Below are 26,631 nucleotides of genomic sequence, written 5' to 3' on the forward strand. Positions count from 1 at the left end.
ACAAGACCTTGTCTCAAAACATGAAATAATAACAAAAACAATAAAATCAAACCGCCTTGAGGGAAGGGCTAGTAAAAGGAAGAGACATGAGCCCAGGGACGCAGAGGAGGACGTTGGCAGGATGTGCCCCCAAGTGCTCTCAGCCCAGTATCCCTTCGGGTGTTCACACCAGCCTCGAGTGGTCGGTTCTGTTTACTCCCTACTTGGAAGATGAAGAAATACAGATTCTCATCATCAGGCTCCTCTCACTTGATGGAAATCCCAGGAGTTCAGGAACATTGCTGGTCTTACTTGTTGCTACCTCCCAAGAGCACAGGCCCAGGCCTGGCCCACCGTAGACCCTCATGAACATCTGTGGAACGAATGTAAGGAGAAAGGGACTGAGAGGGGACAAGCAACATGCTGAAGGTCACTCAGGGCTGGACACAGTCCTGGGTCTTCCAACTCCAGAGGCTGTGCTTTTCCCACCCTCCATGCTGTGCCCCTCATGGAGAGGGCAGTCAGTAGGGTTTGGCTTGAGTGTGCCCGGCTGGTGGGAGTCTGTGAAGATGGGAGGCATGAGCTTGGCTCCCTCTCCCCTCTCGGGGGCAAAGGGGAGCATAGGGCACCCCTTCCACCAAACCCCAGCGGCATGTCAGCGGGGCTCCCCCTGTCAACCAGTTGGTTTCCTAGAGACAGGGAGACAAGTTCTCACATCTCTCAAAGGAGCTACGAGCCTGGGTAGCACCCAGCTCTAACTCCTGCTCTTCTCCCCACTTGCAGGCCACCCGCATGGCAGAAGAACTCCGGCAAGAGCAGGACCACTGCATGCACCTGGAGAAGATCAAGAAGAACTACGAGGTCACCATCAAAGACCTGCAGGCCAAGATGGAGGAGGCCGAGCAGCTGGCTCTGAAAGGCGGGAAGCGCACAATCATGAAGCTGGAGGCCAGGGTGAGGGCGATGCAGGGCTCTGCTAAGGGAGGAATGGGGGTCTGGTGGGGTGGGGGGTGTGTGTGTGAGATGCCTGTCTTTTGCCAAAAAACATGTCCTGGGTTTGATGAAGAATCGGGTTATGCAAGTGCTAGGAAAGAAGAGGAAATTGAAAGGACCAGGTGCAGTGGCTCACGCCTGTAATCCTAATATTTTAGGAGGCTGAGGCGGGAGGATCGCTTGAGGCCAGGAGTTTGAGACCAGCTGAGGCAACATAATGAGCCCTCCGTCTCTACAAAAAAAAAAAAAGTTAAAATTAGCTGGGTGTAGTGGCACATGCCTGTAGTCCCAGCTACTCAGGAGGCTGAGTTGGGAGGCTAGCTTGAGCCCAGGAGATTGAGGCTACAGTGAGCTATGACAGCACTACTGCACTTCAGCCTGGGTGACAGAGCCAGACCCTGTCTCAGAAAAAAAGAGAAAAGAAGGAAAGAAAGAAAGAAGGGAGGGAGGGTAAGAAAGAGAAAAGGAAATTGAGAAAAGAGCTCTAATTTCTCTCAAGTTCTCCTCTCCTCCTTCCCTCCCTGTCACCTTCCTCCCCGGAATGTCCTTAGCCTTGAGCAGAGTAATCCCCAATATACTCCTTGCCTTTTTTTACTCACTGAAAGAAAACAAGGCTTAGTCTTTACCCCATGAAATGCCAGAGCTGGAAGGGCCCAGAAAGTTCCATCATTTTGTCTGACTCCCTGACACCCCCATTTTCCAGAGGAGGGAATTTGAGGCTCAAGAGAGTGTTTGACAACCACAGCATGGCCTGTAAAAGGCAGAGCCCACCCGACTCTCCTGTCCAGGGTCCATCCCCTCACCTCTGGGCAGGAGGCTGATACTGCAGCCACAAGGCCCCTGTCTGAGGCCACTGAGCTCTGAAGCTCAAAACCATGCGTTCCAGGAGGCTGAGGCAGGAGGATTGCTTGAGCGCAGGAGGTCAAGGCTGCAGTAAGCCATGATCACGCCACTGCCCTCCAGCCTGGGCAACAGAGCGGGACCCCGTCAAAAAAACAAAAAACAAAACACACGTGTTCGCTCAGCTGCATTCCTCTCTTCCTCCCACAGATCAAGGAACTAGAGACAGAGCTGGACGGGGAACAGAAACAGCACGCGGAGACAGTCAAGACGCTGCGTAAGAACGAGCGTCGCCTCAAAGAGCTGATCTTCCAGACAGAGGAGGACAACAAGACCAACCAGCGCATGCAGGAGCTGGTGGAGAAGCTACAGAACAAGCTGAAGATCTACAAGAGGCAGATCGAGGAGGCGGTGGGTGCCTATGCGCCTCCCTGCTCCTCCTTCCCTGATGCTTGTTTTCTCAGTGCAGGTCCCCAGCCTTTCTGGGAATTAACCACAGGGAAAGAAGCAAGCGTAGGCCCTAAGATGATTCTGTGAGGCTCATGTCCATGGCGTCTCCTCCTTGGAATCCAGTGGGAGGGGCAACCAGACACTACATACCAGAGATAAGAACTTGTAAAGAGGCCAGGCATGGTGGTGGCTCATGCCTGTAATCCCAGCACTTTGGAAGGTTGAGGTGGGTGGATCCCCTGAAACCAGGAGTTCGAGACCAGCCTGGCCAAAATGGTGAAACCCATCTCTACTAAAAATACAAAAATTAGTCAGGCATGGTGGGAGGCACCTTAACCCCAGCTACTTGGGAGGCTGAGGCAGGAGAATCGCTTGAACCCTGGAGGTGGAGGTTGCAGTGAGCCAAGATCGTGCCCCTGCACTCCAGCCTGGGTGACAGAGCGAGACTGTCTCTCAAAAAAAAAAAAAAAAAAAAATGCACATTTAACCAGAACCAGCCATGTTTATGCCCCGTTTCCTGCCGTGCCTTTGTCACAGGAGGACCAGGCCAACCAGACCCTGGCTCGATACAGGAAGACAGTGCACGAGCTGGATGACGCTGAGGAGCGAGCGGGCATGGCAGAGACTGCCCTAAACAAGCTGCGCACCAGACACCGCGTGGCCGGCAAGGGCATCACCTCTGTGGAGATCATCCAGGTGTCCAAGACAGGCACCTCGAAAACCCTTTCTGAGGAGTGAGGCCCTCCGTGTCCTAGGCCACAGCCGGTAGGTGTGGACTCTGCTCTGGACGACCTCGCTCAGAGCGCTCCTTCCCTGCACTGGCTTTGCTCCTAGCAGTGGTACTATGTGACCCAGCCATATTCCCCCTGCTCCCCAGCTCTAGTCTTTGTCACACCCAGTCTCATGCAACAGGAAGCACAAAGCTCTTCCCCTCCCTGTTTAGCTGCAAAACCCCTTTAGATGCTCACAGCCCTCGGGTGGGGCGTTGTTCACCTGTATCACAGGTGCTGGCGGACCTGATGTTCCCCCATCTGCATGGAAGGGCGGTTCCCAAGTGTGATGCCACTTGACGCTAGCCTTGGTACCTAGTGCTTAGTACACAGTCACTGGGACATCCACAAGCTTATGGCAATGTGTGTTCATCTTTCATGTTCCCCACGATATCATTCTTCACTGGATATTTCATCAATCCTGGTTGAGTTCAGGTCTCTAATGCTAAGAAAATGATAATTATCATCACAGCTGCCATTTCTCGAACACCGAGTGCAGGTGGGATTTTGAGGAAACAATGTAAAGTAGTCTTTATTCCCCTGAATTCAGAACTAATCAAGGATGAAAAGTATTGGAGATAAATATATAAAAGTTAAAATAGGCTGGGCGCAGTGGCTCGTGCCTGTAAATCCTAGTACTTTCGGAGGCTGAGGTGGGAAGATGGTTTAAACCTGGGAGTTCAAGACCGGCCTGGGCAACACAGTGAAACCCTGCCTCTACAAAAGTAAAAAAAATTAGCCAGGCATGGTGGTGTACACCTGTAGTCCCAGTTACTCGGGAGGCTGAGACAGGAGGATCCCTTGAGCCCAAGAGTCTGAGGTTACAATGATCTATGATCATACCACTGCATTCCAGTCTGGGCAACAGAGCGAGGTCCCATCTCAAACAAAAAAAAAAAGTCAAAATACCAGTTTTATTTATTTGTTTATTTATTTGAGAGGGAGTCTCGCTCTGTCACCAGGCTGGAGTGCAGTGGTGCGATTTCGGCTCACTGCAACCTCCGCCTCCCAGGTTCAAGCGATTCTCCTGCCTCAGCGTCCCGAGTAGCTAGGACTACAGGGGAACATCACAATGCCCAGCGAATTTTTGTATTTTTAGTAGAGACAAGGTTTCACCATGTTGGCCAGGATGGTCTCAATCTCTTGACCTCATGATCCACCCACCTTGGCCTCCCAAAGTGCTGGGATTACAGGCATGAGCCACCACGCCTGGCCCAAATACCAGTTTTACTATGCTGTAATTCTAGATTGAGGATGTGGCTTTAATGTGCGTCCACCATAGGCATCCTCGTACTTTGCCTCAAAATTAAAGATACCTGAAACCCCAACTCTACTAAAAATACAAAATTTGCCAGGCATGGTGGCGCACGCCTGTAATCCCAGCTGCTCGGGAGGCTGAGGAACTAGAATTGCTTGAACCCAGGAGGCACAGGTTGCAGTGAGCCGACATCACGCCACTGCACTCCAGCCTGGGTGACAGAGCAAGACTCTGTTTCAAAAAAAAAAAATACCTGCAGAACTGAACAAATGCAGGCTTAATCCCTGGGGAGCAGCCACTATTCCCAGGAGAGGAACGATCAGAACCCAGCATCCCTGGCAGTAAATCTAAAAGGAGAGATTAGGTGGGGCTCAGCTCTGCCTTCCTGGTTCCTTCCTTATTCCAAAAACAAGATCAATCACTCCTTTTCCCATGGACAGAAGCAAAAAGAAAGTGAGGAGTAAGGCACAGAATGTGATTCTGGAAGAGTGGATCCCAAAACGTGGTCCCAGGACCAGCAGCATCAGTGTCACCTAGGACATTCTTAGAAACGCCTATTCTTAGGCCTGGCTCCAGACCTACTGCATCAGGAGCTCCGGGGGTGCGCCCAGCATCTGTGATTTAGCAAGCCCTCCAGGTGACTCAGATGTGTGACTGAGTTTGAGAACCACCCAGATACACGCAGCCAGGGTGTGGAGGTTTCTCCTTGAACAAGAGCCAAGTGCTAGGAAAGTAAAGGAAACTCAAAGGGCTGGGCGCAGTGTCTCACGCCTCTAATCCCAACACTTTGAGAGGCCAAGGTGGGAGGATCACTTGAGGCCAGAAGTTTGAGACCAGCCTGGGCAACATAGCAAGGCCCTATCTCTACAAAAAAAAAATGTAAAAAATGAACGTGGTGGTGGCTAAGTGCATGGAAAATGCTTTTCACTCTCTTTTCTATCCACAAGGTAGGTATAACTACCCCCATTTGTCAGGTGAGGAAAATGAGCTTGGAGAAGTTCGGTGACTTCCTCATGGTCACACACACCTTGTGCTATGAAAAGGCAAGTTATCTTTTATTTGAAGTTACTGTGGAGATTGATATGGTTGCCATCTGTGTGGGATTAACCAGGGCAGCAAAAAATCAAAGACTTGGTTCACTTTGGGAGGTGGGGTGGGCTGAACCCTAAGCACCACCCTCCATGGCTTCTGGGAATTATATCTGGCCTCCCTGAACCAACATCTTGTTGAATCAGCCCTAGTGAGGAGGGTAAGGTTCCCTGCTCAGTTACAATTCGCTATCTTTCAGTAATGGTGGTCAGTTTGGGTTTTGGCCAAAAGCGATAACCCCATTGACCTTTGATGTGAAGCTGAGCTTTATCTGACCATTTGCTTAGGGAGGAGATAAAATATGGGGCACAGAATCTTTTTCTGAATTCTCTAACCCTGAAATAATGGTTAGCTCAGGAAGTTAAGGAAATCAGAAGCTTGTCTCTGCATTAATGTGTAACCATCTCCTTTCAGGGCAAACACCTGAAAGGGATCCTTCCCAGTGAGCTCTGACCTAGGTGGGGACTACTCATGAGGCTTCCTGCACACCAAGAGTCAGTAGGCAGTTCAGCTCCTTCCCCTAGGAGTCTTAGGCTCCAGGATTAGACATCCTTTAAAGCAGGTCCCCTGCCCTGGCTTGGCTGGACCTGGTACAATTGCTCTGTCACAGCAAGGATCTACTTCCATGCCATCAGGCTGCCATCCTGCCACCAGAGGTGATGAGGCTGTGCCTCTGGGGTCTACTCTCCATGTCCTGATCTGTCCATTTTGTTTTTATTTAATCAGCCAGGCATGAAGGCAGGTCCCTGTAATCCCAGCTACTCAGGAGGTTGAGGCAGGAGAATTGCTTGAACCTGGGAGGCAGAGGTTGCAGTGAGACTCTGTCTCCAGAAAAATTAAAAAAAAAAAAAAAATTAAAACTGAAAAGGAAAAAAATTAAAAACATAAAAATAAAATATTTTAACAGAAATGTAAGAGAATAAATAAAACCGATCCTTCACCAGGCAGAGGAGAGAAGGGAATTCCAGATAGAAGGCCCAACACACACAAAAGTGCAAAGGTGGGAGGTACATAAGGGCACAGGCTGGCTGGAGCAGATGGGCTCAGGATGAGGCCAGAGACCTGCAGCGTGGTGGGGGATGAAGCTAGCAGGGTAGGGTAGGCAGGGGTGAGACTGTGAATGGCTCTACTGGGTGCAAATATTCCATGAACTCCATAAGGAAACCTTACTAATTTTAAAAATCCATTTGTGGGAATGTGATGTGCAGTAGCTTTTCTTTCTTTGGAAGATGGTCACATCACAATAGCAAAACCCCTTGTGACACATCACAGGCAGGCTCTCAGGGAGGGCTCTGTATCCCAGGGCACTGCACTCTGGGCCCACCCAATGACTTGTAGGGGTACATTAAGCCCAAAGAATGTGTCTCTTAACTCTCAGAACTTCATGCAGAACAAGCTAGGTATGACTCAACAGTATCCATTACTAGGAAGGAAGCCTTTGCAGAAGCTTCCTAGGCATCTCAGGGAGCTGATGTCAGAGGAGCAAAGATGTCAGAGTTCCCAGCTCTGACCCACATGGACTTGCTCACCTTGCTCACTATCTATCTTTCTCTCTTTTTCCAGGGTAATACAGATCTCAACTGCGGTTCATTGAGAGGGAGAAAATACGAAAATGGAAAACTGGATCTATCCTGAGAATGTTTACTATGCAAAAGAAAGTGCAAGCCAGGAAGAGACAGGTGGTGAAGAATAAAGAGTGCTATGGTGGAGAATGAACTTGGGAACGTAAATACCAGCCATTAGAAAAATGAAAATGAGCGGGGCTTCTCTGGGACGGCAGTAAGCATTTGGATGACAGTAACGATGGGTCTGTTTCAGTTGAGTTCCTACATGTTCATGTCAAGGACGGAATATGTAATGTCTGTGACCCAGCTGTTCTCTACAAAGAATTCCTCATGTTGACAATGTTAATGTCCCAATATAGCTTAAATAAAATAAACATTAAAAAAAATAGACCAACTGGGGCTTCTTTGCTTTTTTAGACAAAGAGTCTTGCTCTGTGGCCTGGGCTGGCGTGCAGTGGCACAATCATGGCTCACTGCAGCCTTGAACTCCTGGGTACAGGCAATCTTCCTGCCTCTGCCTCCAGTCCAGTACAGTAGCAGTACCGACGTGTAGCTCTGCCAGGCTAATTTTTATTTTTCTAGAGATGGGTTCTCACTATGTTGCCCTGGCAGGTCTTGAATTCTTAGGCTCAAGCAATCCTCCCACCTCAGCCTCCTAAAATGTTAGGATTACAGGTGTGAGCCACTACACTAGACTTGGAGCTTCTTTTTAAATGGAGAAATTTTATTTTCCTAAGACTTATCCAAAGGCAATTTTTACCACCGCCACATAAAAAAGTTTTGTTGCATCCCTATATACTAATTCACAGGCTTGTTTCTACTGGAAACCATGAAAACAATACAGTCTTGGTGAAGTTCTTTCCAAATTTTGAAAGTCTGTATCAGAGAAATGAAAACAAACTAGGTTTCTTAAAGCCAAGAAAGTTACGGAATCTCCGGAGCAGGTCAAGTCCATCCAGGCTAATGCTCCACATCGCCCCTGCACATTCCATCTCATCTCCCAGGATGTCCAGACACCAGTGGGTCAGCTCCGCGAGGGCAGGCAGTTAGCCATTTTGTTCACTACTGTATCCTCAGCAACTAGAGACTGCCAGGGCTGAAGTGTGCACACAGTAAACACATAGAGAGGAAATGAAAGAATGAGCTGCTTCCCAGGGTAGTGTCCTTCCTGACACTGCCAGAAAGTTCTTCCTTCAATCCAGATGAGACCTGTGCCCCGGTGGCATCTGCATGCTGACCTGCTATTTCTTTCTTTTTTTTATTTTTTTGAGACAGAGCCTCACTCTGTCACCCAGGCTGGAGTGCAATGGCACAATCTCGGCTCACTGCAACCTCCGCCTCCCGGGTTCAAGCAATTCTCCTGTCTCAGCCTCCCAAGAAGCTGGGATTACAGGCACGTGCCGCCACACCTAGCTAATTTTTGTATTTTTAGCAGAAACGGAGTTTCACCATGTTGGCCAGGCTGGACTCAAACTCCCGATCTCAGGTGATCCCCCCACCTCAGCTGCCCAAAGTGCTGGGATTATAGCCATGAGCCGCTGGCCCCAGCCGCTGGCCTGGTGATTCTACCCAAAGCCCTACAGAACAACCTTCATGGAAGTCAGTTCTCAAGATAGGTCCCAACAAGTTTTCTCTTCTCTAGGCTGAATATTCCTGGGTCCGTCAACTTTCCCTCGTGTGGCAGGGTTTCTATTGTGATCGAATACTCCTCGACCCTTTCCTTTCCTTGCCCTCCTAGTCTTTGGAGAGCTGCTGTGGGGGCAGCGCCATGAGGGAGGGCTCCCTGCCAGTTCCCAGCCCTCAGAACACACGGGCTCTCTGGGAATGGTGTGTCTTCCAGCATTCTGACCTCTCTCCAATCTGTTGGCAGGCAGAAATCACTGTGTGGGGTGGTGGAGAGAGGAACACTACTTCTTCGGTGGGTCCCTCTCTACCTTCACACAAGGGCACATCACCCCTGTGATGGTTTTGAACTTGGCACTCTTGGCTGGGCAAGGTGGTTCATGCCTGTGATTCCAGAACTTTGGGAGGCCGAGGCAGGAGGATCACTTGAGGCCAGGAATTGAAGACCAACCTGGGCAACATATCGAGATCCTGTCTCTACAAAACATGTAAAAATTAGCCAACAATGGTGGTGCATGCCTGTAGTCTCGGTTACTTGGGAGCCTGAAGAGGGAGGATCACTTGAGCCCAGGACGTCGAAGCTGCAGTGAGCTCTGATTGCATCACTGCACTCCTACCTGGGTGACAAAGCGAGACCCTATCTCAAAAAAAATAACTGGGTGTTCACTAGTCGGAGCCCTGGGGGGAGCTTTGGTTCCTTCTATGCAATTGAACCAAATGTGATAACACTGCCCTCAGGTGGCAGGGTCTCTGACTGCCGCATGTGGATTTCCCAGGAGACATCAAATCACAGAATCTTAGAATTGTATATTACAAAATTCTAGGACTGGAAGGGGCATTTAAAGGGCATCTAGACCAACTCTGAGGCAGCTGGGGATTCCCCTCCATAATATCCCTGAAAAAAAAATGATAATCCAACTTCTACGTGAACCTTCCCAGTGAAAATAGGCAGCCCATTCCAGTTTTTAGTTTTGTTTTGAGACAAAACAAAACCAAAACCAGGGTCTTACTCTGTTGCCCAGACTGGAGTGCAGTGGTGTGATGATAGCTCACTGCAGCCTCAATCTCCCAGGTTCAAGCGATCCTCCCATCTCAGCCTCCTAAGTAACCTGAACTACAGGTGCACGCCACTACATCCAGCTGATTTTTTTGGGTTTTTTTTTTTTTTTTTTTGGCAGAGATGGGGTCTCCCTACGTTGCCCAGACTAGCTTTGAGCTCCTGGGCTCAAGTGATTCTCCCGCCTTGGCCTCCCAAAGTGCTGGGATTACAGGTGTGAGCCACTGTGCCTGGCCCCATTCCAGTTTTGACTAATGATCATGGTCAAAAAGTCCCACTTAATATTGAATGAGAATATATGTCCCTGCATTTTGCCCTTACTTTGCTCCAGCCTTCACCTCTATAATTACATAAGTCAAATCTGTACACTCTGAAGTCAGACAGATACAGGTTCCACTTTCCCAGCAGTGTGACTTTGCAATTAGACACTTGCCCAGTTTCTTCCAGCATTCCGTAGGACTTCAACACTTGTCCTCCAGCTAGGGATTTGTCATGAAAAGGTCAACCCTGAGTTATGGTTGAATCAAAGGCTAACAGGGAACCTATCAGCTATTATAAGGGACTCTTCTTCCCACTTCGTCCTGAGCCCTGGCTTAGGCTAATAAAAAAATGTATTCTGTAGCTTTGCAGTAATACTTCCATAAAACTTCCCTCTACAGATGTTTTTTGTTTGTTTGTTTTTTGAGATGGAGTTTTGCTCATTGCCCAGGTTGGAGTACAATAGCACAATCTCAGCTCACTAGAACCTCCACCTCCCAGGTTCAAGTGATTCTCATGCCTCAGCCTCCCAAGTAGTTGGGATTACAGGTGCCCACCACCACACCTGGCTAATTTTTGTATTTTTAGTAGAGATTTTTAGAGAGATTTAGTTTCACCATGTTGCCCAGGTTGGCCTCGAACTCCTGATCTCAGGTGATGCACCCGCCTCGGCCTCCCAAAGTGCTGGGATTACAGGTGTGAGCCACTGCGCCCAGCCTACAGATATTTTTAAAAAGCAACTTTAAATAAGGCAGCAATAAAGTAACCAGACCGAAGGGAGAAATGCATTATGGGAATTAGGTCTGGTGATCAGAAAGGCTCCTGTAGGAGTAGGTACAGGGTGCTACAGGAGAGGCACTCGGCCCAGTCTTGGAGGATAAAGGACTGTGTCTGGAAGAAGTCATGTCTCTGCTGAAGCTTAAGGATGAGTAGGAGTTAGGCATCCAGGGGAGAGAGGGCTTGTGGGAAGGGAGAGTGGGAGAGCAGGAGGAGGTAGGCAGGGTGTGTCAGCTAAGAGTGTGCTTGGCTGCAGGTGGCAGCACACTGAGCCAACAATGGCATACGTGGCAGAGACATTTAACGATCTCACACATGCACACACCCCACCCCGCCCTGGCAGATGGTTTCAGAATGAGTGCAGTGTGAAAGCACCAGGTCTTCACCTTTTCATCCTGCAGTATCCTTGGGCCTGTCAAGGCGATTGCCACAGCGTTAGGCATCATATCTTCCTCTGCCATGTTTAAGCCAGTAAAAAGATATAGGCTGGGCGCGGTAGCTCACACCTGTAATCCCAGCACTTTGGGAGGCCGAGACGGGGGATCATGAAGTCAGGAGATCGAGACCATCCTGGCTAACACAATGAAACCCTGTCTCTACTAAAAATACAAAAAACTAGCCAGGCGTGATGGCAGGTACCTGTAGTCCCAGCTACTCGGGAGGCCAAGGCAGGAGAATGGCATGAACCTGGGAGGCGGAGCTTGCAGTGAGTCCAGAACGTGCCATCCTCCATTTTTTTTTTTTGGAGATGGAGTCTTGCTCATCGCCCAGGCAGGAGTGCAGTGGCGCGATCTTGGCTCACTGCAAGCTCTGCCTCCTGGGTTCACGCCATTCTCCTGCCTCAGCCTCCCAAGAAGCTGGGACTATAGGTGCCCGCCACCACCCCAGGCTAAACTGCAAAATACTATTTCAAATCAGAACCAGTGACTAAGCGTAAATGTCTGTTATTTTTCGCCGTGTTGGCCAGGATGGTCTCCATCTCCTGACCTCGTGATACGCCCGCCTCGGCCTCCCAAAGTGCTGGGATTACAGGCCTGAGCCACCATGCCCGGCCTCTTTTTTTTTTTTTGAGACGGAGTCTTGCTCTGTGCCCAGGCTGGAGTACAGTGGTGCGATCTCAGATCACTGAAAGCTCCGCCTCCCGGGTTCACGCCATTCTCCTGCCTCAACCCCCAGAGTAGCTGGGACTACAGGCGCCCGCCACCACAGCCAGCTAATTTTTTTGTATTTTTAGTAGAGATGGGGTTTCACCGTGTTAGCCAGGATGGTCTCGATCTCCTGACCTCATGATCCGCCCGCCTCGGCCTCCCAAAGTGCTGGGATTACAGGCGTGAGCCACCGTGCCTGGCCTGAACTTGCCATCCTTTTATCAAGGAGTACATTTTTTTTCCAGAAGCTCCCCATGAAATGAACTCGTGAGTGTTGATTAGCAGAAATGGGGCACAGGGCCATCCCTAAACCAATTAGCAGCAAGTGGGAATGGGCTTGCTGCATTAGACGTGGACCAATCGTGGTTCATTTCCCGGACTTGGGGAGGGCCTAAGCTTCCCTGAGAGCCACCAGAACAAAAGTAGGGAAGCCATGTAGGGAAAGGTGTTGTGTGGGCAGCCAGTGTCTACCACATAGACGATGTGGTCAGAGACAAAGGTGACAGATCACAGAGACCTCTGTGACTTGTTATGGAGTGCAGACTTTATTCTAAGGGTGAAAGAGATGTGTCCAATGGTTTCCTCATGATCCGATTCAGGTCCTCTATATAATGTAGGTGAAGTTGTATCTCACCTACTGCATCACACTGGAAGACACATGATGTCAACCTAAACTCTGTTCGTGACGTCAACTTTGATCATTTGATTAAGGTGTCTACCTCCATCAAGGAACATTCTAGAAAACAACTGGTATGGGCTGTTTAAGACTCCCAACTCCACCAGGTGCAGTGGCTCATGCCCATAGTCCCAGCACTTTGGAAGGCTGAGGCTGGCAGATCATGAGGTCAGGAGTTCGAGACCAGCCTGACCAACATGGTGAAACCCCCTTCTCTACTAAAAATACAAAAATTAGCTGGGCGTGGTGGCACACGCCTGTAATCCCAGCTACTCAGAAGGCTTGTATCGCTTGAACCCAGGAGGCAGAGGTTGTAGTGAGCCAAGATTGCGCCACTGCACTCCAGCCTGGGTGTGCAGACTTCGTTTCAAAAGAAAAAAAAAGACTCCCAATTCCACAAAAGTCAAAACAAAAAACAAACAAAAAAAGGCTGAGGACCTCGTCTCTAGTTCCAGCTACTTGGGATACTTGGGAGGCTGAGGCAGAGTCACTTGGGCCCAGGAGTTCAAGGCTGTGGTAGCTATGATCGCACCTGTGAATAGCCACTGCGCTCTACCCTGGGCAACACAGCAAGACCCCATCTCAAAAAAAAAAAAAAAAAGACTGAGGTGAAGAACTGTTCCAGATTAGACTAAAGAAACAAGAACTAAGTGCAACGATTGATCTCAGATTAGTTCCAGGATTGAGGGGGAAAAAAAAAGCTAGAAAGGACATTATTGACCAGGCACAGTGGCTCATAGCTGTGATCCCAGCACTTTGGGTGCCTGACGCAGGCAGATCACTCAGTCCAGGAGTTTGAGACCAGCCTGGGCAACATGGTGAAACTCCGTCTCTACTAAAAATACAAAACTTAGCCGGGCATAGTGGCCCGCACCTGTAATCCCAGTTACTCAGGTGGTTGAGGCACGAGAATCGCTTGAACCCTGGAGGCAGAGGTTGCAGTGAGCTGAGATCGCACTACTGCACTCCAGCCTAGGCGACAGGGCGAGACTGTGTCTGAAAAATGAAAAAGAAAAAAAAAAAAAGTAGAAAAAGACATTATTGGCACAAGTGAAATTTGAATATAAACTTCTAACGAACATATTGTTACATTAAGATTTGTAATTAATGTATTTATTATTATAGTAAATAACATTGAATTAATGTTAAATGTCCTAAATTTAATTGTATTACAGTTGTTAAAGAGAAGTTCCGTGTTCTCCAGAGATACATACTGAAGTATGAGGAGTGAAGAGTCTCATGATGTCTGTGACTTACAAATGACTCAACAAATAATAATATCACTATTACTATTACACAGATACATATATCAAACATATACATATATGAGAGAGAAAGAGAGAGAGCAAATGTGACAAAATGTTCACAAGTGGTAAATTTAAGGAAACAGGTATGTTAATATTCATTATTCTCACATATTTTGCAACTTTTCTGTAGGTTTGAAAGTTTTTAAGGAAAAAAAGAAATACATAGGAGGTGGAGGTGCTATGACTTGGTAACTAACTTTCTGGGGGCCATTAATCAATCTGTGGTGGATGATGATACCTGGGACTGAGAGGTAGAGGAGAGCAGAATCTGAGGTGGGGAGCAGAGGGAAACACCGGGTTTGACATGGATTGAACTGAGGTGGGAGGTGATGAGACACCAGGTGGAGACTCTCAGGAGCAGTAAGAATTAACAGGGGTCAGGAACAATCTGAGACACAGATCTGCGGGTTGGCAGCCTATGGGTGGTGGCTGAAGCCAAGAGCCTGTGAGATCACTTAGAGGGCAGGTGTGGATGGGCCAATATTCTTGGGCTCACTCACACTTAAGGTTCGGGTGCAGAAGTAAGAATCAAGCAAGAATGGTTACGCTCATGAGCAAACCAGCTATTTCATTCAGGGTTCCTATAAAAATAACCATTAGACTTGCGATTTTCTACCACTTTACATTTCCTCCTAGAGACACTCTTTTATTGGTTAACTTCTCTCCAGGTAGGGGATTATGAGGCTTTTGTCAACATCTTCCTGGGGAGCGTGATATGGTAAGAAGCCTACAAATATATTTGTGATATAAGCATGCAAAACAGAGGTACGCTATATGCTACAATTAGAACTACGATCCTCCCAGGTTAATTCATTCCTGAAAACAATTCTCAGATCAAATAAGCCTATATGAAGTTATTTTAAATAAGAAAATAGGAACATATTCCCAGCCTGTCCAGAAACTCCACTTTCTCCAAATATCACTAAAACCCTCTCAAACATCTATAAAACAATCCTCCAAACATTTCTGCACAAGATAGACATTTAAACATGAATTATCTAATTATTTAACACTTAATGAACTCCATGGTGATTATGTTTGCAATAGTACACAATGATATGCACTCTATTGAATGAGAATTAGGTATTTTCCCCAATCTGCAACTAACGTGTACAGTAAAGTAAACAACAACATAATAATGAGTTAAAGATAGATAATTAAAAGCAATAAGATTTAGCAAACTGAAATGGACAAATGGGATTTTTCTTTTAAATGGCTACTTGCCAAATGATTCTGGTAATGGAGCATGGGGCAACAGACAACCTTCCCATTAGTGATCATTAGAAAAGTGGACAAAATATACAAAATATCTACTCAAAGATAAGCGAGCAATAATGAGGCAGTAAATACCTACCAGGTCAATGTCCAAGAGAACAGAGTACCTAAGAGAGTGAGCCCATCAGTAGGACTGTTTTGCCCCAATCAGCTACTTGCTGATTCCAGAACAGGTGGCTGAGAGCCTAAGCAGTACTTTTTTTTTTTTTTGAGAAGGAGTCTCACTCTGTCGCCCAGGCTGGAGTGCAGTGGCACCATCTTGGCTCACTGCAGCCTCCACTTCCCAGATTCAAGAGATTCTCCTGCCTCAGCCTCCGGAGTAGCTGGGATTACAGGCGTGCGCCACGACGCCCAGCTAATTTTTGTATTTTCAGTAGACACAGGGTTTCACCATGTTGGCCAGGCTGGTCTCAAACTCCTGACCTCAGGTAATCCACCTGCCTTGGCCTCCCAATGTGCTGAGATTACAGGTGTGAGCCACTGCACCTGGCCCTACGCAGTACTTTTGATAGCCTTTCAGGGGTCTGGGGCCCTCCAAGGATGGGGAGTCTTGGGAAATACCTGTTATACTAGTCAGGGTTCTCCAGAGAAACAGAATAGGAGATATCATATAGAGATATAGAGAGATGGAAAATTGACTCACGCAATTATGAAGGTTGGCAAGTCCAAAATCTGCAAAGCCAGTGTCCCAGTTCAAATCTGAAGGTTGGAAGCTTCTGCAGAACCAGAAAAGGTCAATGTTCTAGTTCAAAAGGCTCACTTGAGCCCAGGGGTTTGAGGCTATAGTAGCTATGACCACACCTGTGAATAGCCACTGCACTCCACCCTGGGCAACACAGCAAGACCCCATCTCTGGAAAAAAAAAAAAAAAAAAAGACTGAGGTGAGGAACTGTTCCAGATTAGACTAGAAAGAATTAAGTGCAGCAATTGATCTTGGATTGGCTCCAGGACTGAGAAAAAAAAAAAAAAAACGCCATCAGGAAGGAGAATATTCTCTTACTCAGGTGAGGGTCAGACTTTTGTTCTATTCAAGCCTTCAACTGATTAGATGAGGCCCACCCACATTAGGGAGGCCAATCTGCTTTATTCAGTCTACTGATTTAAACATCAACCTCACCCAAAAGCATCCTCACAGAAACACCCAGAATCATGTTTGACCAAATATCTGGGCACCCTGCGGCCTAGTCAAGTTGACACATAAAATGATCCAAGCGTGACATACTAAGAAATATAGGCTGGGCACAGTGGCTCACGCCTGTAATCCCAGCACTTTGGGAGGCCAAGGTGGATCACTTGAGGTCAGGCGTTCAAGACCATCCTGGCCGACATGGAGAAACCCCGTCTCTTCTAAAAATACAAAAAATTAGCCAGGCATGATGGCACACGCCTATAGTCCCAGCTACTTGGGAGGCTGAGGCAGGAGAATTGTTTGAACCCGGGAGGCAGAGGTTGCAGTGAGCCGAGATCGCACCACTGCACTCTAGCCTGGGCGACAGAGTGAGACTCCATCTCAAAAAAAAAAAAAAAATATATATATATATATATTTGGTTTCTGACACGGAGCTTTTAAAATTGTTATACTGTCCTGTATAATAGGGGTGATAGGAACATCTTTCTTTCTTTTTTTTTTTTTTTTTTTTTTTGAGACAGTCTTGCTGTATCCCTTGGGCTGGAGTGCAGTGGGGCGATCTTGGCTCACTGCAACCTCCGCCTCCCGGGTTCAAGCGATTTTCTTGCCTCAGCTTCCCGAGTAGCTGGGATTACAGGTGCCTGCCACCATGCCAGGCTAATGTTTGTATTTTTAGTAGAGACAGGGTTTTGCCATGTCAGCCAGGCTAGTCTCGAATGCCTGACCTCAGGTGATCCACCCACCTCAGCCTCCCAAATTGCCGGGATTACAGGTGTGAACCACCGTGCCCAGCCTAACATCTTTTGTTATAAATATTTGGTTTTAGCTCCCAGTTCCTCACATAGGAGATTATAAGCCCCTTGGAATCTCTGGTGTCTTTTTGTATGCTAATGAGATGACGGGTGGATGACGGTGCTAGATGGCTCCAGAATGAAACTAATTGCCTGAGGAACCAACCATGTGCCCTGTGATTAGAGGGTAGGAATTTTCAGTCCCACCCCTCAACCTCCAGGGATGAGAGGAGCTGGAGATTTATTTCAATTACCAATGGCCAGTGATTTAATCATCATGCCTATGTTATAGAACATCCATAAAAACCTTAAATGATGAGGTCTGGAGAGCATCTGGGTTAGAGAACACGTGGTGGTGCTGGGAGGGTGGTGCGCCCAGAGAGGATATGGAAGCTCTGTGCCCCTTCCCACACACCTCGTACTTGTCCATCAGTAACTGAAACATCTTTTGTTATAATATTTGGTCTTAGCTCCCAGTTCCTCACACAGGAGCTTTTAAGACCTTTGGAATCTCTGGAGTGATAAGTGTGTCTCTCTACGCTAACGAAATGACTGGTGGATGAGGGTGCTAGATGGCTCCAGAATGAAACTACCTTTTTATTAAAATAATCTAAGCTTTGCCTAACATGGAAAAATGTGTCGGAAACAAAATGTCTAAGTGGCTCTGGCCTCGAGGAGATTTACAGGTTCGTGGATTACAGATTTCATTTATCAAATTAGGTAAGTAATACAGGGAATTCCCAAGTATGCTTGTGTGCTTGTCTTACAAGTATGGTATTTGTGATAGTATGCTATTCATACACACCACCTGAGACTACCCTATGCCCCTAGACATCCCGTGACTGGTCCCATCTCTGTCCTATGGAAATGAGCTGAGTGAACAGTGGAAAAAATCACATGCATTTTTCAGTTCACCTGTATTGAACTGTACAGAATCCTTCCCACAGGAAGCTTTCCCCACCGGGACCATGCCCAGCAATTAGGACAGTATCTAAAGCATAAGGATGATTGTTAACTAGTAACACAGAATATGCATTAATAGTTTGGTCCTTTTGTTTGTTTATAGCTTTTATTGCCATTGATTCAGTATTCCCAACAGTCTTTTTGGTGACTAGATGGCAGACATTATTGGCAGATCTGCAGTAATTGTTCACCGTTTCAGCTGTTGGCACAAGCAAAAAACAATCTTCTTACTCTCCAACTCCACATTCCAGTTATTAAATCAAGCTCTCCTGAAAAGGAAATCCTTACGCCTTTACAAACATGTAACCTTCCTAAACTATGATGGATTATGTTCCTGATGTGTCTATACAAGCCCCACCTTCCATTCTCAACTAGCAGTAACCTCTGTGTCCTTTGACATCCAGATTGTTTGCTTTCATTCATTCTCACTTCCATTCAAGGAATGTTAACCAGGACCTTCCAGGTTCAAGGTATTGTGCATTTCCTCATATTTAAAATTATTTTAGCAGCCATCCCTGGTCTATAAAATAAGATAAAATAATTTGTGACCTGGTCATATCCTAACCTCTAAATTATTTGAGAACAGAAGGATCTTACTCTACTCATTAACACAATACTTGGCACTTGGTATTTATTAAATATTTGATGACTTGAATCTTGACCAAATTCTAATTCAACTCAATTCCAATTCCAATCCAATCAGCAAAGCCAACAAAATCACCCACAGTAGTGTCCAATCCCTCCCCTCCCTTCCATTGCCCACTTCTAAGTACCACCTTCCCTGGCACTAATTATGAAGTCTAATTAGGGAAAAAGAGTCAGGATGGTGGGAGCAGGGGAAAGCAAATAAGCAGCAAGTAAACTACAAGTCTGCCATTCTTCATGGTCCAGACACACAGCCCTCCTCTGCAAATAACTCACAATCTTCCTGCACCCAACAATTACGGCATAAACACTATTCCATAAAATCCCCAGCAAGCCTTTCTTTGCAGTCGGCTGCTCTTCTGCTGATTCTGCCTGTTGCCTTCTCGTATCTTCCTGCTTTCTCTAACAAATCTGCCTTTGTCTACAACTGTCTTGGTAAATCCTTTTACTCACAAGCCACCCAGACAGCCGCCCCTCACCCATGATACTAATTTTTTAAAAGGTTGAGTCTGCATTTTGGATACTACATCACACATGCCTTAAACACTAAAAGTAACTCACCCTCCTTAGAACCCTGATGGTTGGCTTTTATAGCAGGGCATGATGGTAAACAGGTAAGGCCAGAGCAGGTGGCCAGTCCTGCAACCCTTCCTTGTATCAAAACCCTCAGGTTTCAGGCCAGGTGTGGTGGCTCATGCTTGTAATCCCAGCACTTTGGGAGGCCAAGGTGTGTGGATCACTTGAGGCCAAGAGTTCAAAATCAGCCTGGCCAACATGGCAAAATCCCATCTTTACTAAAAATACAGTAATTAGCTAGGTGTGGTGGCACACGCCTGTAATCCCAGCTACTCCAGAGGCTGAGGCATGAGAACCGCTTGAACCAGGGAAGTGGAGGTTGCAGTGAGCTGAGATCACATCACTGCACTCCAGCCTGGGCGACAGAGCAAGACACCGTCTCAAAACAAAACAAAACAAAAAAAACCCTCAAGTGTCAAAATATGCTGGTCCTTTTTCTTCAGTTACAGAATAGGTGGTTTAACTTTAAGAGCCCCGCTTAGAGCTGAGATTCTACCATCTGGAATGACTCATAAAATATCAAGTGGGCTGGGTGTGGTGGCTCACCCCTGTAATCCCAGCACTTTGGGAGGCCGAGGCGGACGGATCACGAGGTCAGGAGTTCAAGACCAGCCTGACCAACATGGTGAAACACTGTCTCTACTAAAAATCAAAAATTAGCTGGGTGTGGTGGCGTGCGCCTATAATCCCAGCTACTCAGGAGCCAGAGGCAGGAGAATCGCTTGAATCTGGGAGGCAGAGGTTGCAGTGAGCTGAGATCACGCCATTGCACTCCAGCCTGGGTGACAGAGCAAGACTCCATCTCAAAAAAAAAAAAAAAAAAAAAAGAAGTGAAATGCATCAGATGGTAAGATTTGGTTAGGCTAAACTGCAAAATACTATTTCAAATCAGAACTAGTGACTAAGAGTAAATGTCTGTTATTTTTCTGGGGCTAACATTTCTTGTCACTTATCATAAAGTCTGGTATTAATTTGCATTTGTCACTCTCGTCCATCCAGATTATAAATTCCATCAAAGCAGTAAGTGTTCCTTGTAAAGAGGTGGGACCTTCATAAACTCCTCTATATACTTGGGAATTGATTCATGTAACTTGCAGACACACAAGAATCCCTGCTTTCCACAACTGCTGTCCTCCCTTTCCCAAGCTGTCTCTTGGAGGCGGTAAGGAATTTACAATGGTCTTCATGCTCCATCTGCTCTATTACCCTATGACCAAAGACTTTGTAACCATGGGGCAGAGTTAAAATTAGTGACTTTCAGTGCAGAGAGTGCTCCATTAACAGCTGGATTCACTAACTCAGTGGTCCCCAATCTTTTTGGCACCAGGGATCAGTTTCATGGAAGACAATTTTTCCACGGACTAGAGGGCAGGGGCAGGGGGAGAGGGGTGGGATGGTTTTAGATCATCAGGCATTAGATTCTTATACGAGCATGCAACCTAGATCCCTCACATATGCAGTTCACAATAGGGTTCACTTTCCTATGAGAATCTAATGTCCCCACTGATGCAACAGCAGGCAGAGCTCAGGCGGTAATGCGAGAGATGGGGAGCAGCTGTAAATACAGATGACACTTCGTTGGCTCGTCCTGCTCACCTCATGTGCCAGTGGGTTCCTAAAAGGCAACAGACCAGTACCCGTTAGCAGCCAGGAGGTTGGGGACCTCTACACTAACTCCAAAGAACATAGCGGGTCTGGTGGGGCACCGTGGCTCACGCCTGTAATCCTAGCACTTTGGGAGGCTGAGGCAGGTGGGATCACCTAAAGTCAGGAGTTCAACACTAGCATGGCCAACATTGTGAAACCCCGTCTCTACTAAAAATACAAAAATTAGCCAGGCATGGTGGCGCGCGGCTGTAGTCCCAGCTACTCAGGAGGTTAAGGTAGGAGAATCACTTGAACCCGGGAGGCACAGGTTACAGTGAGCCGAGATGGCGCCACTGTACTCCAGCCTGAGCGACAGAGCAACACTCCGTCTCAAAAAGAACATAGCGGGTCTGAAATTGAGAGTTTGACAAGTACACCTATGTAAACCTCAACTTACAACCAAGCATTGGGATAAAACTTGTAAATACCAAAGGGAAGGAGACAAGCCCTTGGTTGGCCTGGCACGGAGGGGGGGCTCACACTCAGCACTTTGGGAAGCAGAGGATGGAGGACTGCTTGAGCCCAGGGGCTCAAGACCGGCCTGGACAACATAGGGAAACCTCATCTCTACAAAAAATATAAAAATTAGCCAGGCACAGTGGCTCACACTTGTAATCCGAGGGCTTTGATAGACCAAAGAGGAAGGACAGCTTGAGCCCAGGAGTTCAAGACCAGCCTGAGCAACACAGCAAGACCCTGTCTCTACTAAAAAATAAAAATTAGACAGGCGTGGTGGTGTGCACTTGTAGTCCCAGCTACATGGGGTGCTGAGGCGGGAGGATCGCTTGAGCCCAGGAGTTCCAGGCTGCAGTGAGCTATGATCGCGCCACTGCACTCCAGCCTGGGCTACAGATCGAGAACCTGTTTAAAAAAAGAGAAAAAGAAAGAAAAAAGAAAAGCTCTCGAGTAGCCCCATCTGAGGGGGCTGGGGCTGCTCCAGAATTTCTACGGGTTCAAGGGCAGCAGCCTGGTTGCAGGTGGGGATCAGGGCATTTCTCAGAAGCTGCATCTGCGGGACAGGCTCTGTCCTCTGTGAATTGGGGACCTTGCCAAGTTCCCCCAACCCTTTTTCCCTGAGGCGCCATCTTGGGAGCAGGGAACAAGTGATTCTGCCCCAGGAAGGGTCGAGAATGTTCCTGGGGGGCTTCAGGGGTTTTCCACAGAGGGAGCACCGCGGGGGCGGAGGCTCCCTGCAGGGAGCAGCGCTGAGGTCGACTGGCTCTGACCTTGGCTCTCTGAAGGGAGAAAAACAATTGTTCGTCAGGTCCAAGAGCTCCAAAGACCCCCAATCCTCAATCACTCATCTCCTGACAAAAGAACTTGCGAAACTGCCAAGGCGCCACACTTCGGCTCGCGATTGTGAGGAAATTAGTTGAGGAACGGAGTGAGATGACCATGCCGCTTCCCCAGCACTTGCCAGGCGTTCCGTGGGGCCGCATTTCCTCTGAAGGGCCACCGCCGGTACCAAGCCGATCGGACAGCGTATCCTCCTGCTCCACAGCCTGCCTAGCCCCGGACTGCACGCCCGAGCTGTGCGCATGCGCGGACGGCCCGCGCGGCCGCAACGCGCAGGCGCTGTGGCCACTTCCGGGATCTGTCAGCCGCTCCCTCTGGGCTTCCGTCCTCCGCCCGCGCCCGCCGGAGCCTGTTCGCGTCGACTGCCCAGAGTCCGCGAATCCTCCGCTCCGAGCTCGTCCGGACTCCCCAGATCCCAGGTAACGGCCAGCAGGGGCGAGCGTCTCAACCTGTCGGCCTCTGTTGTCCAGGCCTCGCGCCGGCCTTGGACCCGCGGGGGCAGTGAGACGGGGTCTTAGGCCGCGGGGCCCCGAGGCTGAGGCGCGGCCGGGTCTCCGGCTGGGGCCTCCTGAGGGGGCGGGGATCCCCTTTCTCCGTGGATCCCCTGGAGCTTCTCTCAGGATGTTCAAGCTCCTAGCCGCCTCCGATGACCGAATTAACGGCCCCTTCTGCGCTCCCAGGGTCCTACTTGCATCTCTGCTGGGGGCATTTGTCACCGTCTTTAAAATTGTGTCAAGCAGAAGGATCTCCCCTAATCGAGCGACCTGCGGGACTTTTCATCTCTTTGGCGCCTACAGTCGATCCCTGCATACAGTAGGCGCCCATAGGATGTTTGCCTGCTCTCTAGGGCAGCCCTCAATCCTTCAGTTATTGGGGAACCTTCCCGATCTCGAGAAAAACCTTCTCCCGAGTTCTTTAAGATTCCCCTGCATGAGCACCGCCTTCCCCCAAGTCAAAATTTCTCCCTTCTCGGCGCTCTTATTCGCTTGTTGGAATCTTTTATGCCAATCCTGGCACCGCCACTTTTGCTGGGTGATCCTGGGAAGATGCTTCTCTGTGCCTGTTTCCTCATCTGCAAGAAAAAGATTCTTACTGTTTTGCTAAGGATGAAATGAGCTTATTTGCGTAAATTGCTTAGAATAGTTCCTGGCCCAGAGTAGGTGATCAATAAATATTAGCTATTATTACTGCTTCTGGGCATTCTATGCATATCCGTCTTCCTTTCCTTTTCTACCTCCTCCACTCTCCCCAAACACCAACCCTCCAGACTTGAAGACCAGAATGGTGTCAGCCTTATTTAAGTTTCTGGCCCCATCCCGGTATTTACAACGCTGCTGGGAACATGAGAGGCACTTAATCAATTATAGCTTAGAATCTTTGATTATAAAGCCATCTGTTTTGCAGCTTTGGAACCTTCTGTCTATGTCAACTCATAGCTTAAATTGCCGAGATTATCTTAGTTTTGCCCTCTCTTCTCAATTTTATCTAGTCTTTTGGTTTTACATAGGGCCTGGGTTTTCAGGTATCTAAAAACAAAAGAGGGGCATCAGTCAGGAAGGTGTTTTTGTCCTGTTAGGGAGTGGGTAACTGTATGGCTGTTGTCTTCCTTTTTGTGTGTGTGTGTCCTGCAGCCTCGACCTCCTGGGCTTAAGAGATCCTCCCACCTCAGCCTCCTGAGTAGCTGAGACTACTGGCATGTGCCACCACGCTGGGCTAATTTTCATTTATTTTTATTTATTTATTTTTGGAGATAGAGTCTCACTCTGTCACCCAGGCTGGAGTGTGGTGGTGTGATCTCGGCTCACTGCAACTTCCACCTCCTGAGTTCAAGCGATTCTCCTGCCTCAGCCTCCCGAGTAGCTGGGACTACAGGCATGAGCCACTGCACTTGGCTAATTTTTTTTTTCTTTTTGTATTTTTTGTAAAGACAGGGTCTCCATATGTGGCCCAAGCTGGTCTGGAGCTCCTGAGCTCAAGCTGTCCTCCCACCTAGACCTCCCAAACTGCTGGGATTTGGGGTGTGAGACACCGCACCCAGCTTATATGGCTATTTTCTCCCACAAAGTATTCGGAGATCTTCTGGAGTACATCTGTTAATCACAGTTAAAGGAAGGGACCATTTTGGAAAACTCCTATTTTGGACGGGGAGTGGTGATACTTTGATCTAATCGTCTCATCCAATGCTGAAACAAATCCTACATAAAGAAGTTTAAAATGGTCTGCTGGTGAGGCTGGTGCCTGGACTGGAGCCTGTCTGAACGTTGAGGAGGGTGTGGTGACCTTGTTGGAGTACTTGATGTTGCTAGATTGGGTAATGAGAGTGATTAGGAACTAGGTGAATCACGGTCTTAAAAACTGACCCTAAATAGGGGACGGAAATTCCCACTTGTGTGAATACTTTCAAGCTCCAAAGGAGTAGGGCCAAGAATTTATAGCATATGTCAACGTTTCCAAGCTCAGAGAAACTAACTGGTGGGTTCTATGGTTGGTTTAAAAGCCTTGGGTTGGCCAGGCGCAGTGGCTTACGCCTGTAATCCCAACTTTTTGGGAGGCTGAGGCGGGTGGATCACCTGATGTCAGGAGTTTGAGACCAACCTGACCAACATGGAGAAACCCCGTCTTTACTAAAAATACAAAATTAGCCAGGCATGGTGGCACGCACCTATAATCCCAGCTACTTGGGAGGCTGAGGCTGGAGAATCACTTGAACCCAGAAGACAGAGGTTGCGGTGAGCTGAGATCGCGCCATTTCACTCCAGCCTGTGCAACAAGAGCAAAACTCCATCTGAAAAAAAAAAAAAAGCCTTGGGTCAAAGGAAGAAAGGGAACCTACTGGCATGTATTTTCAGGCTACGCTCTGTACTACTTGCTTTCACATGTTGTCTCATTTAATTCTCCTTGTGATATCGGTGGTATATCTATTTTACAGAAGAAAAAAAATGATATTTAGACATATCAAGTGACTTGCCCAGGGTCTCATAGCTAGTGTGTGTCAAAAGCCAGGGTTCAAACCCAGCCTCGGCTTCAGAGCCCATGGCTAGCCATACATCAGAATGACTCTGTATTCCGTGTGATAGATAAAGAAAAGGGATGGGGGGGCCGGGTGCGGTGGTCATGCCTGTAATCCCAGCACTTTGGGTGGCCGAGGCGGGCGGATCACGAGGTCAGGAGATCGAGACCATCCTGGCTAACACTGTGAAACCCTGTCTCCACTAAAAATACAAAAAAAATTAGCCAGGCGTGGTGGCAGGCACCTGTAGTCCCAGCTACCCGGGAGGCTGCGGCAGGAGAATGGTGTGAACCCGGGAGGTGGAGCTTGCAACGAGCCGAAATCGCGCACCACTGCATTCCAACCTGGGTGACAGAGACTCTGTCTGAAAGAAAGAGAGAAAGAGAGAAAGGAAAGAAAGAGAGAGAGAGAGAGAGAGAGAGAAAGAAAGAGAAAGAGAGAAAGAAAGAGGAAGAAAAAGGAAGAAAGGAAAGAAAGAAAGAAAGAAAGAAAGAAAGAAAGAAAAAAAAAAAAGAAAAAAAAGAAAAGGGATGAGGAGTTCCTGACATTTTTATTTGTTCCCTTTTCTCCCTCTCTAGCTCTCTTAAGACAAAACTTTTCAGATTTCACTTAAACATTAATCATAGTTTAGAAATTATAATTATCACCCTATGACAGAAGGTACCCTTTCTTGGTACATAATTCAGGCTATTAGGAATTTCTTCTGCATTCACTGGGTTTCATGAATGCAAGCTGTGTTTGCTAGGTGCATTCTAAATTTGACAAACATGAGTGTTGTCTTGGCCTACAGACTTAAAATAGCCACCTGATTATAAAAGAAGTACAGGTCTTGAGTATATGTCCAAATATGGAACTTGAATGATATGGCAAAATTAGAAATTTTAGAAGCAATTACACTGTTGTGTAAATGGCCACCTCTTTTGAAGTCTTTGCTACATTGCTTATAAAACTGAGTTGAACATGAGAAAGCCTTTTGTCCGCAGCTGTACTTTTCAACTGGACGTGAAACATATACTTTATGGCACACAGATATTTGCATCAAATTACTGATTTGCAGACCAATTTTATTTTTAGTTAACAAATAAGCTTATCAAATGTGGCTTTTGAACTAAAGCACTTTTAATTAAGGAGTTATTTTATGACAGCGTGTTATTTTGAGTAGCTGTAACTAAAATCTGTTGTGATGGAACAATTTGGAGTGAGCATCTGATATCAGAGATAAAGAGAGAAGCATGCAGTGAGCATCTGGAAGTTCTTTAAAAAAAAAAAATTAAACATTCTCATTTGAATTCATTTAAAACTTTTTTAAATTGCCAATTCCTAAGCTTTTTCTCTGTGAGTTGTAGTTTGCTTTCTAGACTGTATGAAAGAAGAAAGTAACGACTTAACTATCTTCACTCTTAGAATAGAATATGAAATACTAGCATTTCTCTGCCAGTTCAAGATATTGGATGTTTTTTCTTTAAAGTTGCACTTACCTTTGGGTTCCCCCCTCCTTTTTTTTTTTT

General features: G+C 47.4%; 2 protein-coding genes and 1 long non-coding RNA gene across 5 annotated transcripts in view; 2 read left to right on the forward strand and 1 right to left on the reverse strand.

Moving 5' to 3' along the window:
* Positions 1–7,338, forward strand: part of MYH16 (myosin heavy chain 16) — a 74,214-nt gene extending 66,876 nt beyond the window's left edge. The window contains exons 40-43 of the mRNA NM_001431098.1: positions 763–933; positions 2,023–2,223; positions 2,800–3,027; positions 6,943–7,338. Of these exons, the coding sequence (NP_001418027.1) occupies positions 763–933; positions 2,023–2,223; positions 2,800–3,000 (573 nt within the window). The 3' untranslated portion in view covers positions 3,001–3,027; positions 6,943–7,338. The remainder of the gene's footprint in view (positions 1–762; positions 934–2,022; positions 2,224–2,799; positions 3,028–6,942) is intronic.
* Positions 7,339–18,036: 10,698 nt separating this feature from the next.
* Positions 18,037–22,338, reverse strand: LOC135969778 (uncharacterized). Its single transcript, XR_010585178.2, has 2 exons — positions 22,044–22,338; positions 18,037–20,785 (listed from the first exon to the last, which is right to left on the reverse strand). It is a non-coding gene; the product is annotated as an uncharacterized lncRNA (long non-coding RNA).
* Positions 22,339–22,429: 91 nt separating this feature from the next.
* ARPC1A (actin related protein 2/3 complex subunit 1A) overlaps positions 22,430–26,631 on the forward strand; it is a 39,831-nt gene continuing 35,629 nt past the window's right edge. For all 3 annotated transcript variants that reach the window (XM_045387914.2, XM_045387915.2, XM_045387917.2), the window contains exon 1: positions 22,430–22,532. The gene's annotated coding sequence lies outside the window, so the exon portion shown is untranslated. The remainder of the gene's footprint in view (positions 22,533–26,631) is intronic.

The sequence above is a fragment of the Macaca fascicularis genome, chromosome 3, assembly GCF_037993035.2.
Source record: "Macaca fascicularis isolate 582-1 chromosome 3, T2T-MFA8v1.1".
NCBI classification, from domain to species: Eukaryota; Metazoa; Chordata; class Mammalia; order Primates; family Cercopithecidae; genus Macaca; species Macaca fascicularis.